General features: G+C 42.7%; 1 protein-coding gene across 4 annotated transcripts; it reads left to right on the forward strand.

The window, feature by feature from the left end:
• The first annotated feature begins 1,643 nt into the window (after positions 1-1,643).
• LOC123403631 (disease resistance protein RGA2-like) lies at positions 1,644-9,254 on the forward strand. Of its 4 annotated transcripts, XR_006611518.1 has the most exons (7): positions 1,644-2,092; positions 2,195-3,464; positions 4,731-6,861; positions 7,243-8,265; positions 8,370-8,456; positions 8,928-8,946; positions 9,047-9,254. XR_006611518.1 is itself a non-coding variant. In XM_045097553.1 (6 exons), exons 2-5 carry the CDS (start codon positions 2,424-2,426, stop codon positions 8,420-8,422), a joined length of 4,248 nt encoding a protein of 1,415 aa, XP_044953488.1. In that variant the 5' UTR covers positions 1,644-2,092; positions 2,195-2,423; the 3' UTR covers positions 8,423-8,456; positions 8,928-9,254. The 4 variants fall into 4 exon arrangements, 3 of the variants coding, with proteins under 3 accessions (XP_044953488.1, XP_044953490.1, XP_044953489.1); XM_045097553.1 differs by having other exon boundaries at positions 8,928-9,254; XM_045097555.1 differs by having other exon boundaries at positions 8,373-8,456; positions 8,928-9,254.
• The last annotated feature ends 2,881 nt before the right edge of the window (positions 9,255-12,135 follow it).

The raw sequence follows: 12,135 nt of genomic DNA on the forward strand, positions 1-12,135 counted from the left end.
TCAGAATCATGTTAGCAATAGCTGCATTTTTCGATTATGAAATCTAGCAGATGGATGTCAAAACGGCGTTCCTTAACGGTTTCCTTAAGGAAGAATTGTATATGATACAACCCGAAGGTTTTGTCGATCATAAGAATGCTAACAAGGTGTGCAAGCTCCAGCGATCCATTTATGGACTAGTGCAAGCATCTCGGAGTTGGAACAAACGCTTTGATGAGGTGATCAAAGCATTTGGGTTTATACAAGTGGTTGGAGAATCTTGTATTTACAAGAAAGTGAGTGGGAGCTCTGTGGCGTTTCTAATATTATATGTGGATGACATATTGTTGATTGGAAACAACGTGGAGTTTTTGGAGAGCATAAAGGATTACTTGAATAAAAGTTTCTCTATGAAGGACCTAGGAGAAGCTGCTTACATTCTAGACATTAAGATCTATAGGGATAGATCAAAACGCCTGATAGGACTTTCACAAAGCACATACCTTGATAAAGTTTTGAAGAGGTTCAAAATGGAACAGTCCAAGAAGGGGTTCTTGCCGGTTTTACAAGGTACGAGATTGAGTAAGACTCAGTGCCTAGCAACTGATGAGGATAGAGAGCATATGCGCTCCGTCCCCTATGCTTCAGCCATAGGTTCTATCATGTATGCAATGTTGTGCACTAGACCGGACGTTATCCTGGCCATAAGTATGGCAGGTAGGTTCCAGAGTAATCCAGGAGTGGATCACTGGACGGCGGTCAAGAATATCCTGAAGTACCTGAAAAGGACTAAGGAGATGTTTCTCGTGTATGGAGGTGACGAAGAGCTCGCCGTAAAAGGTTACGTCGATGCAAGCTTTGACACAGATCCGGACGACTCTAAGTCGCAAACCGGATACGTATTTATTCTTAATGAGGGTGCGGTAAGCTGGTGCAGTTCCAAGCAAAGCGTCGTAGCAGATTCTACATGTGAAGCGGAGTACATGGCTGCCTCGGAGGCGGCTAAGGAGGGTGTCTGGATGAAGCAGATCATGACGGATCTTGGAGTGGTGCCAAGCGCACTGAATCCAATAACCTTGTTCTGTGACAACACGGGTGCCATTGCCTTAGCAAAGGAACCACGGTTTCACAAGAAGTCCAGACACATCAAACGACGCTTCAACCTCATCCGCAACTACGTCGAAGGGGAGCACGTAAATATATGCAAAGTGCACACGGATCTTTAAGAGGGTACGTAGATGCACGGTCTACAAGGGTACGTAGATCACTCATCCCCTCTCGTAGATGGACATCACCATGATAGGTCTTCGTGCGCGTAGGAAATTTTTTGTTTCCCATGCGACGTTCCCCAACAGGTGCGAAGAGCCGCGGGGCCGAAGCGAGCTCCCAGAGGACGTAGAGGGGCACCGACAAGGGGATGGTAAAACGCCGGATCTGGTGGCCGACGCGGCCGGAGCAGCCAGCAGCGCGGGGGGGGGGGGGGGGGGAGGAGGGGAGCTCACGGTCTCTCAGCTCTAACAACAATGGGAAGCTCGAGCTCAAATGCACCCGTGTGAATAGTAAAATAGAACAGTAAAATATAAAAAAATTCCGGCAAAAACAAACGTTATGATCTGAATAAAGCTTGACGAGTTTGTCTATTAAAAAAAAGTTGGATTCTCTGGGTGCCAAATTATTGTGCTGGCGTTTTTCTTTGGCGGGGAAGGGCTGCCGTTGACTTGAGAGCTCCATGCCACCACACAAACCTGATCCAGTCAGCGGCAGATCGAGCAAGACCCAGCCCAAATCCAACTGCCCCGCTACAAATCGTGAGGACCCAATCTCGGATTTCGGAGAAAGGAGGCGGAGGCGCAGTTGCAGAGCTGCAGCGGGCGCGGGACGGTGGGAGGTACTCCGGCCGGAGTTTTTCTTTTTCTTGAAGCGGAGCCGGCGGCGCTAGCTCTGGCGAGGGCGTTGGCGGAGGAGTACTACGTACGCGCTGGTGGGACACCGACGCCGGCCGGCCGTGGTTGGTTTAAGTTTAACGAGCCTGCCTCGGTTGCCATCCGGGGAACATTGACTGCCCCCGGGTACCCGCTCGCCGTCGACAAGGACGGGCTCCCCAATCCCAGAGGTGAGCTCGAATTGATTGATTGAGTCGCGGTGCGCTGCTTTGGTGGTGAATTTTATCTGAATTTTACTTTCGGGCTATCTGGCCGTGGTGGATGCAACTCAGGTCAGGACGTTCGGTTGGCGGCGCAGTTCACGGCCGCGGTGGCGAAGCTGCCGCGTCGGGCGGATCACGTCTGGGTGGCGTCGGCGTGAGCTTGGGGAGAGCTGAAGTGGAGAGACAAAAAAAGAAATTGCCTGACTGTGAATCCCAGCAGTTTTTGGTTTCTCAAGCTCTGTTATTGCGCTTCATTTTTATCTGGCTTTGCTTAATCTGTAGCCACAACGCGGTAAAAATGGCGATGATCCTAGACGCCTTTGCATACTACGTGCAGAATATGCTCACGGAGATGGTGAAGGAAGAGGTGCACATGCTGCTTGGAGTCAGAGATGATATCGACAAGATGGATGTTAAGCTTGGGGATCTCAAGAACTTCCTCGCCGATGCTGATAGAAGGAACATCACAGACAAGAGCGTGCAAGAGTGGGTGGCCCAGCTCAAGCGTGCCATGTACGAAGCTGCCGACATACTCGACGTCTGTCAGCTCAAGGCCATGGAGTGTGGTCCGTCCACTGTAGATGTTGGGTGCTTCAACCCCTTGCTCTTTTGCATGCGGAATCCCTCCCATGCCCACGGCATCGCCACCCGCATAAAGGATCTGAACAAGAGGCTCGACACCATCAAGGAGCGAAGCGCTGCTTTCAGCTTCATCAATCTTGGTTCATACGAGGATCGTAGCAGCAAGGTGCAGGCTTCTAATTCTGGAAATACCTGCCGTGAGACATCAGGGGAGTTCGATCGGTCGGGTATAGTCGGAGAGAAGATTGAAGAAGACACAAGAAAGCTGGTTGAGATCATCTTGACTGAAAAAGAGGGCAACGCCAACATCATGGTGGTTGCCATTGTTGGTGTCGGCGGCATTGGTAAGACCACTCTTGCCCAGAAGGTCTTCAATGACGAAACCGTGAAGGCCGAGTTTGACAACACAATATGGTTGAGCATCAACCAGGACTTCGACAGGGTTGAGCTGCTCAGGACAATCATCACCCTTGCTGGGGGAAAACATTGTGGTGAAAAGGCGTTGGCTGTGCTTCAGCCAATTCTCACTGCTGCCCTAACAGGGAAAAAGCTATTGCTGGTGCTAGATGATGTGTGGAGTCACGGAGCATGGGGTGATGTTCTTGAAATACCCTTGGCTAATACTGTGGTTCGAGGTAGTAGGGTCCTCCTCACTACTAGAGATGAGAGAGTTGCTCGAGGGATGAAAGCTGTGCTTCCCTACCACCACGTTGACAAATTGAAGGAGGAGGATGCCTGGTCATTGCTCAAGAAACAGGTACATAGCCAAACTCTGCATCTTCACTAATTATGCTTATTTGGGAAGTCCAGATTATGAGAAAGCATATATATCAAAATTTCAAGATTAAGGAAGCCACCACACGTGTCTTACTATCGTCGAACTGGGCGGTTGTTATGCTAACCGGGGATAAACCGTAACAGGCGGGCCAATAACCAACTCGGCTGGCCTGCGTTCTTGTCACATACTCTCTCTGTTCGTAAATATAAGTCTTTTTAAAGATTTTAATAGGGACTACATACAGAGCGAAATGAGTGAATCTACACTCTAAAATGTGTCTATAAACATCCGTATGTAGTCCGTATTAAAATCCCTAAAAAGACTTTATATTTAGGAACGGTGGGAGTAGAAGAGAATGAACTTATTTGGCATCTACAACATTAGTACACAGACCATATTTTTCTATGGCCTAAAAAACGAGACAATAAGGGCTCCTTCGATTCATAATGTAGGGAAAATGGAGGATTGCTATACCCTGCTCACTTGAATTGTATGGAATTGAAAAACAGAGGAATTTACACAAGTGGGTGTTTGATGGCAGCATAGGAAAATCACAGGATTCTTTTAAAAAGGTCAGAGCTCATGGAAAAATTCCTATAAAATAGACCAGGGAAAGTTCTATAGGAATAATTCCTACGGATTGCATTCCTGCAAATCAAGCACCTATCACAGGAAAGAAAACCATGAAATTCTATGGAAATCCCGTGAATCAAAGGAGACCTAAACTGGTGAACCGGCAGTCTGACCGGTGAACTGAACCAATTTGGTTTTAGAAACTATGGTTGGGTACAACCACCTCAACTAGCCACTCAACCTATGGTTTGGTTTTGTAGTTGTATAACAAATACAACTCCACCTAAATATGGATGTGTGTATTGTAATATTCATTGATATAATTAAATGCAGAATTTGGTTTGTAATTGTATACAAACTAAGCATCTCGGTTAAAAGGAAAGTAAAGAACTTAGCACCTTGTTTGGTTGACATTGTAGCATATGTTATGATGTTAGGCATTCACGTGTTAGGTATCCTTGTTGACAGCAACCTCCCTGGTTAGCGATTCATTCAATTGACAAATTCAGTTTAGGTAGTTCATTGACAGATGGACCGATCTCTCGTTAGTTTCCTTTCTTCATGAGCTTATTATTAACTGTAACTGAATTTCCACTAGCGGCTAATAGACTACCATTTTTATTTCAAGACAGCCTGCTCCTTACTGAATCGATTGGTTTAAATTTTTTATAGATAGTCTCAAGTGCGACTGATATACGTGAGATTGATACGCTCAAGGATATTGGCTTGCAAATTGTAGCAAAATGTGATGGCTTGCCTCTTGCTGTCAAAGTAATGGGAGGACTCTTGTGTCAGAAGGATAATCAACACAGTGACTGGAAGATGGTTCTGGATGATTCTATATGGTCAGTATCTGGAATGCCCAAAGAGCTAAACCATGCAGTATATTTGAGCTATGAAGATTTACCTTCTTGCATCAAACAATGCTTTCTATGCTACTCCCTTCTCCCTAAAGCTACAAAGTTTCTAAGAGAGGACATAATTGGCATCTGGATTAGTGAAGGATTTTTACATGGGCCCTCAGACGACTTGGAAGAATTAGGAAGAAAGTACTATAAGGAGTTGATACAGAGGAACCTTATAGAGCCAGATTCAAAGTACATTGATCAATTATTTTGCAACATGCACGATGTCGTTCGCTCGTTTGCTCAATTTGTGGCTAGAGATGAGGCATTAGCAGCTCACAGTGGAGAAAGTAATATTGTTAGTAAACTTTGTTCACATAAGTTTCTTCGATTGTCGCTAGAAAGTAAAGCATCGGGATCAGATGGATTAGACTGGACTTCTTTACAATCACAAAACACACTGAGAACACTAATATCAGTTGGCCATATAAATATGAAGCCCGGTAATTCATTGGTTCATTTTCCATGTCTACGAACTCTGCATATCGAGTCTGCACATGCTGCGCTGGTTGAATCTTTGCATGAATTCAAGCACTTGAGGTACTTATCTTTAGAACAGTCAGATATCTGTAGTCTTCCAGAAAGCATTGGCAAAATGAAATTCTTGCAGTACATTAGCCTTAGAGGATGCCAACAATTTGTGAAACTTCCACATAGCATTGTAAACTTAGGACACCTAAGGTATCTTAACTTCCAGAAAACAAGTATAAATTGCATACCTAGGGGGTTCCGTGTTCTGACAAATTTGAGGAAAGTAAATGGATTTCCGGCCCGGGTGGATGGTGATTGGTGCAGTTTGGAAGAGTTGGGCCCTCTTTCTCGGCTCAAGTATCTGGAAATACAGGGGTTGGAGAATGTAACTGCTTCCTCGTTCGCAGCAAAGGCAAAGCTTGTTGAGAAGGTGCATCTTACCAACCTATGCTTAACCTGTGGTAGTAGATTGGGGGATGACGGGCTGATTGAAGAAGAGACCCAACAAATCGAGAAGGTGTTTGACGAGCTCTGCCCTCCTCCCAGCTTAAATTTTCTTGCCATGGAAGGATATTTTGGCCGACGACACCCGAGGTGGATGATGTCGTCACCAGATATGCCCCTCAAGAACTTGAGGATTCTGATGGCTGAAGATCTGGCTTCGTGCACACAACTTCCTGATGGCTTGTGTCAGCTCCCTTATTTGGAGTTCCTTCAGATCGACCGTGCCCCAGCCATCAAGCGTGTTGGACATGAATTCCTGCAGTCCTATCATCACCAGAATCCTCATCCTTCCAAGACGGTGGTTTCATTTCTGAGATTGCACACGATGAAGTTAATGGGCTTGGTGGACTGGGAGGAGTGGAAGTGGGAGGAGCAAGTGCAAGCCTTTCCTGCCCTGACTGAGCTTATTCTGTTTGAATGCAATTTGAGGCGTCTCCCTCCTGGCCTTGCCTCCCAGGCAAGGGCTTTGAAGGTATTATCCATACAGCAGGTCAAGGGTCTGATCTCTCTAGAGAACATTGCTTCCCTGATCGAACTGCAAGTGATTGAGAACTTCCAGTTGGAGAGAATCACTAATCTCCCCAGACTGCAGAAGCTTACCATCACCCACTGCCCAAAGTTGCAGGTGCTGGAAGGTGTTCCTGCACTACAGAGGTTCATGCTCGAGGATGACTACATGGAGACACTCCCAGAATATATGGGAAGTATAAACCCAAGGCGTTTGGAGCTCTACTGCAGCCTGGCGCTGCTTGCGTCCATGGCTGTGGCGCAATCTGGTCCTGAGTGGGACAAGTTCAGCCATATTGAGCATGTCAAGGCATATGCACAAGAAGGAAATAATCCAAGGAGATGGTATGCAATGTACACAGCTAATCCCTACAATTTGGAGACAAATGTCAGCAGCTCTGCTTTCATGTATAAAGGTAAATTGGCATTCCTCATTTATCTTAATTTTGTCTGCTTGCTCTGTTTATTTGATATTTTATCTAACTTCATCCATATATTAATTAAATATATTTCCTTTATTCTCATTCTGTTGAATGCATCCTTTCAGAGCAGGTCAACAAAAACATGGCAGTAATGTCAACATTGACATTACTACCTTTTTATGTAAAAGAAAAACAGATGACTGGCTTCTAATCATTTCGTAATGGTTACTGTTCACGAATGCTATTTTCCGATTTGTCTGCACTCCCTCATGTTGCTAAATACCTGTTCCATATTAGCACCGTCACAGGCTCACAGCAGAGCTCTTGCCTTGGAAGTTGAGTGTGTAATTACTATACTGTTTTCTTATCATGCAGGAACCGCATTTCCTTTGGAGGATGCGCAAACATTTGAGTCTGTCTTCAAAATGACACGAAGAACCTTTAGGTACATCTGCAGCTTGGTGAGTATGGAATTGAATTGTATGACATGCTACACCTTTGTTGATGGGAGGGAGCTGTCTTTACAAGATCTAGTAGCCATTGTTCTCAGAAGGTTGTACTCTAGTGAGCCACCGGAGACGATAGGATCAACTGTTGGTGTGAACAAGTCAACCGTCTTGTTGGTAACCGAGAGCTTTGTTGCTGTCTTGTGCAATCGAGCAAAGCACCACTTGCTTTGGCCAGACTCCAGTAAAATGTATAAGATCAAATCCATGTTTGACAAGATCCACAGTATGAATAACTGCTGTGGTGTTATATGTACAACTTGCATCCCATTTGGACCAAACCCTGATAGTGAGAATAATTGCCGTGTTATAATGCAAGTCATCATTGATCCAGAGATGAGGTTCACAAACATTTGGTTGGCATCGACAGGTAGCATGAACCTCTTGAGCATTTTGCACGACTCTTCACTCTTCAATGAGTGCCAGAAGGGTGATTTGCTGAATGGCAGCAAGCTGAAGGTATCATTAGATGGATCAGAAGTCGGGGAATACCTAATTGGTGATGAAGAATACCCTCTTCTCCCCTGGCTACTCACACCTTACAAGGAAGAAGAGCTCTCCGACTCCAAGGTGGAGTTCAATAGGAGACACTCCGCAGCCAGAATCTGCACGCTGAATAATGTACTGGCAAGGTTCAAAGACACATGGAAGTACCTACAAGTGGAGACATGGTGGCCGGTCAATCCGGACACTCTGAGTAACATAATCAATGCCTGCTGCATATTGCATAACGTAGTCATAGATATGGAGGATGATGCAGCCATGCCAAGCTCAGGCGCTGAGGATTGGAGTTACCATCAGCAAGTGCGCCAGTTAGCAAATGAGGACGCTGTGGGGGCAAGGGATATGCTGTCGCAATTTTTCTTGGCCAGAATGTCATCTGAATCCGGAGGTGAATTAACAAAACTCTTACATATAAATTTGTTCATCTAGTTACTCTGTGAACTAATTTTTCATATTTATTCCTCCTGTTGTTTCTATCCTTCATCTGTTTAGTAGATGCAGAGGAGGACCATGAGGTAGCTGCATCAGGCTTAGGGGATCATTAACTGAAAAAACTTCTTTCTGCCAGCTACATTATAGGTACGCTGCAGTCTGTGCTTAAAAGTTTTGTTATTCCTTCCATCACAGGCAATATGTAAGTTCTCTTCTTCCTGGTTTGTTTTCTCCAATATGGCTCGTAATGTCAGTGATAACCTTTAGCTGATGAATTCCCTTGGTCATATATAATTACATAACTACGAAAGGAAATTAACTGATACACCTATGAGCAATGTCTCTCTCTCTCTCCCTCCCTCCCTCCCTCTCCCTCTCTCTCTCTCCCTCCCTCCCTCCCTCTCCCTCTCTCCCCCTCTCTCTCTCTCCCTCCCTCCCTCCCTCCCTCCCTCTCTCTCTCTCTTAAGCTGCGACTCTTACATACTTCCCTTCAGTATTGTCAAATGCTCTAATGGTGATTCATTCGACAGCATGGGTGATGTGGACAAAAAAGATTAGCAGCATTGCAATCCATAGAGATCAAAAATACAGATACAACTAAAACCTTGATTTGATCAGGTAGAAGAGAAGCGGACATCCTGCTGGTTGGAGCATTTGAATGCATAAAAGAGCAGGCGTCACAATGGAGCGAAAGAGCAGGCGTCACAATGGAGCGAAAGATTACGTCTATTGTGACGCCTGCTCTTTTATGCAACATGAACTGAACTCAACATTTTGTAATTCTGGCCATCTATCTGTTTAGCAAAGACGAGAGTTGTTAAGTGGTCTAAACTTTGTGTACCGGCGACTAGTTTAAAACGGTAATGTAGCATATCTGTAGTCTCCATCCATCCATCCACAGATTATTATTATTTTTAGACAAATCAACCGGGTGATTTCTTTTTTTGAGTGGTAAATCAACCGGGGGATGGAAACCGCGGAATTTACAAACACATTGGTGGGCTGTCTTTAGTTCGGGTCTCGAGCAAGTCGGCATGATCCCTCAACCAGCGGGTTGGAGGACCCCCTATTTGGCCCGGTGCGCAGGGGATCGTGCGAACGCGTACCCTCCCTTCCCCTGGCGCACCGGTTTGGGCCAACCCATTTGCAGGGCTGCACGCCTCATGTTTTTTTTCGTTTATACTTTTCCTTTTTTTATTATCTGTTTTTTGTTTTATTCTTTGTTAAAATGATTCGGGATTACAAAAAGGTTCTACAATTACAAAACAATTATGAATTGTGAAAAGAAAAGTTACAGAAATCTTAAATGTTCACATATTAAATAATTCTCGTGATTTTTTGAAATGTTATCTTGTTTAAAAATTGGTCAGGAAATTCAAAATCGTTCATCAATTTTAAAAAATATTTGCAAATTCATAAAATGATTACGAACCTGAAAAAATATCCATCCATTCAGAAAATGCTCATGATTTGGCTTATTCAAAAAATATTTGTCAATCTGAAAACAATGTTTGTGAATTCAAAAATATTGATAATTTTTATAAAAATATTTCCCAAAATTTTAAAAAATCCCATTAGTTTGTATAAAATCTTCGCAATATTGAAAAGCAAATCACCAGTTCAATTGTTCACATGTTCCAACAAATATATGCAATTTCAAAAAATGTTTGTAAATAGTTCATAATTTTGAAAAAATGTACGGAATTTCAGAAAAAATACTCATGAAATTGTAAAAAATGTGCATGATTTTGAAAAGGTTGTTGATTTCTAGAAATTGTTCATGATTTCAAAATATGTTTATGAATTTGAAAAGATGTTAGAAAATTGAAAAGAAAAAGTAAAATAAACTGAAAAATAAAAAAAGAAGAACAAAGAAAACTAAAAGGAAAAACAATGGTTAAGGGTATTAGTATGGGCTGGTAGAGAATCAGAGAAATCAAATCCGCAAATGCACAGGCCCATACGATATCCCACGCTGCACAGAGAAATCAAATCCTTCACGGGAGGCACGGCCGAGCCTTTCGAAAAGAGAAAAAAAATATGTATTTTCTGGGTTTTTTTTCTCACGAGAGGCAGGTTTTGCTTCTTGAGAGACTTTTTTTGTTGTATTTAGGTTCTATTTAGTTATTCTTTAGGTATTTGTTGATTTTTGAAAACAAATAAAGCAAAAGTGCAACATTTTCTTTGACAAACAACAACAGCAGCTCCTGTTTTTAGCTATTTTTTAGGTTGTGTTTAGCTAATGACAAACAACAACAGCTCCTCGATGTAATATCACTAGTAGGAGAAAGGCTATCAGTAGCGCTTATTTTACTCCTAGTAGTAGGGCTGGGGCCAACGCTACTGCTAACTCGCTACAGCTAGCTAACCTGTTAGCAGTAGCGCTGGATTTTCAGCGCTACTGATATTTATGTTAGCAGTAGTGTTGGAGTACAGAAAGCGCTACTACTAAGTTTGCGCTGCTACTGCTAATATTCCAGCACTACTATTAATATTCCTGCTTTCAATATTTATTCCCGTCGTATTTATGCCTCCTCTACGTATTTGTGCATGCTTTAAATAGTAGTTTCATCGTATCATAATAAACATGTATTATTCTCATCATATCATACACATAAAGTAGTCTCGTCATTTATACCAACTCATCATCATCTTAATCATATACCAAGTTAAAATCTCATAAAACAAAAAACATCATAATAATCATCATATGCATGCATCCTAATCGATCATGCTAAGTTAATATAAACCAGAAAAACTTGTCTCTCATAAGACCTAGTCCTCGCTCCTAGGTATAATGTCATAAAACAAAATAACACCTACGTCTCTGTGATGAATCACAGAGACCCAAATGTCGATGTTACCTGGCATATTATCTTCAGGACGAAGATCGAAGATTATTTCGATACCCTCCTGAAATCCATATGCCTTGCAAAGATCTTACCAATTTGGTCACCCTATTTCTGTGTTAAAAACTGAATTCATTACTTTGATCACAAATGTGTGACCATGTATAGTCCTCAGGTTAGCCGTTCTCGTCTCCATATTTTTGTGGTCTTCGAAACCGAGCCTCTCAAACACATACCTTCTTGCATGGCAAGGAAGGAACTAGTCGAATTGTATGAAACAGAAATTACACGTTGAAGCAAAGAAACAAAAGTCATGCATGCTTAATTACAAAAAAACAATTATCATCGTTGCGTACCATACTACCTTTGAAGGTCTCGTCAAGCTTGATGCTGAAGAACCTGTCGTCTCATAAGTGAGGCATGTCGCACATACCCCGATAGTCGTCGCAATATTCACACTTAATCATCGTCAGACATTTCTTGTTTTAATATGGTAATTTAACTTATAATCCTGGAACATGTTTGTAAATGTATAAACAACAACCGTGACACTATATTTAAATAATTGAACACTACATCTATATATAAACAGAAGCATGAATAATAAAAAGGAGACTATATTTGGTCGGAATATTGATTCATTCCCCTTTCCGGCAATTCACGGGCATTCAATATGTCCTAGTTTCTAGCAAAAGTCATGCCGAAATTCATGGAAATTTTCAGCATGGCCTTTGCTAAAAAGTGGACATATGGAGCGCCTGAAATTTGCCGGAACGGAAATGAATCAACATTCCGGCAAAACATAGGCTACTCGGACATTCCGGCAAAACTGGGGATATTTTTAATTACTGAATGGAGTACTTAATTAAACAAAACAATATGTGATGAATTAATACAAACTTAAAGCAAAATTAATACCAATAGTAATTAAATGACAAAAATGAAAATGAAGACAGATTTAACCTATTTCTTCTTCT

Source organism: Hordeum vulgare, chromosome 6H (assembly GCF_904849725.1).
Source record: "Hordeum vulgare subsp. vulgare chromosome 6H, MorexV3_pseudomolecules_assembly, whole genome shotgun sequence".
Taxonomy (NCBI): Eukaryota; Viridiplantae; Streptophyta; class Magnoliopsida; order Poales; family Poaceae; genus Hordeum; species Hordeum vulgare.

Bases quoted from the DNA above. Each gene is read 5' to 3' on its own strand.
- LOC123403631 (XM_045097553.1), top strand. From the start codon at position 2,424: ATGGCGATGATCCTAGACGCCTTTGCATACTACGTGCAGAATATGCTC. The intron at 3,465-4,730 runs GTACATAGCCAA...AATTTTTTATAG, and splicing joins GGTCATTGCTCAAGAAACAG to ATAGTCTCAAGTGCGACTGA. The intron at 8,266-8,369 runs GTGAATTAACAA...TCATCTGTTTAG, and splicing joins AATGTCATCTGAATCCGGAG to TAGATGCAGAGGAGGACCAT.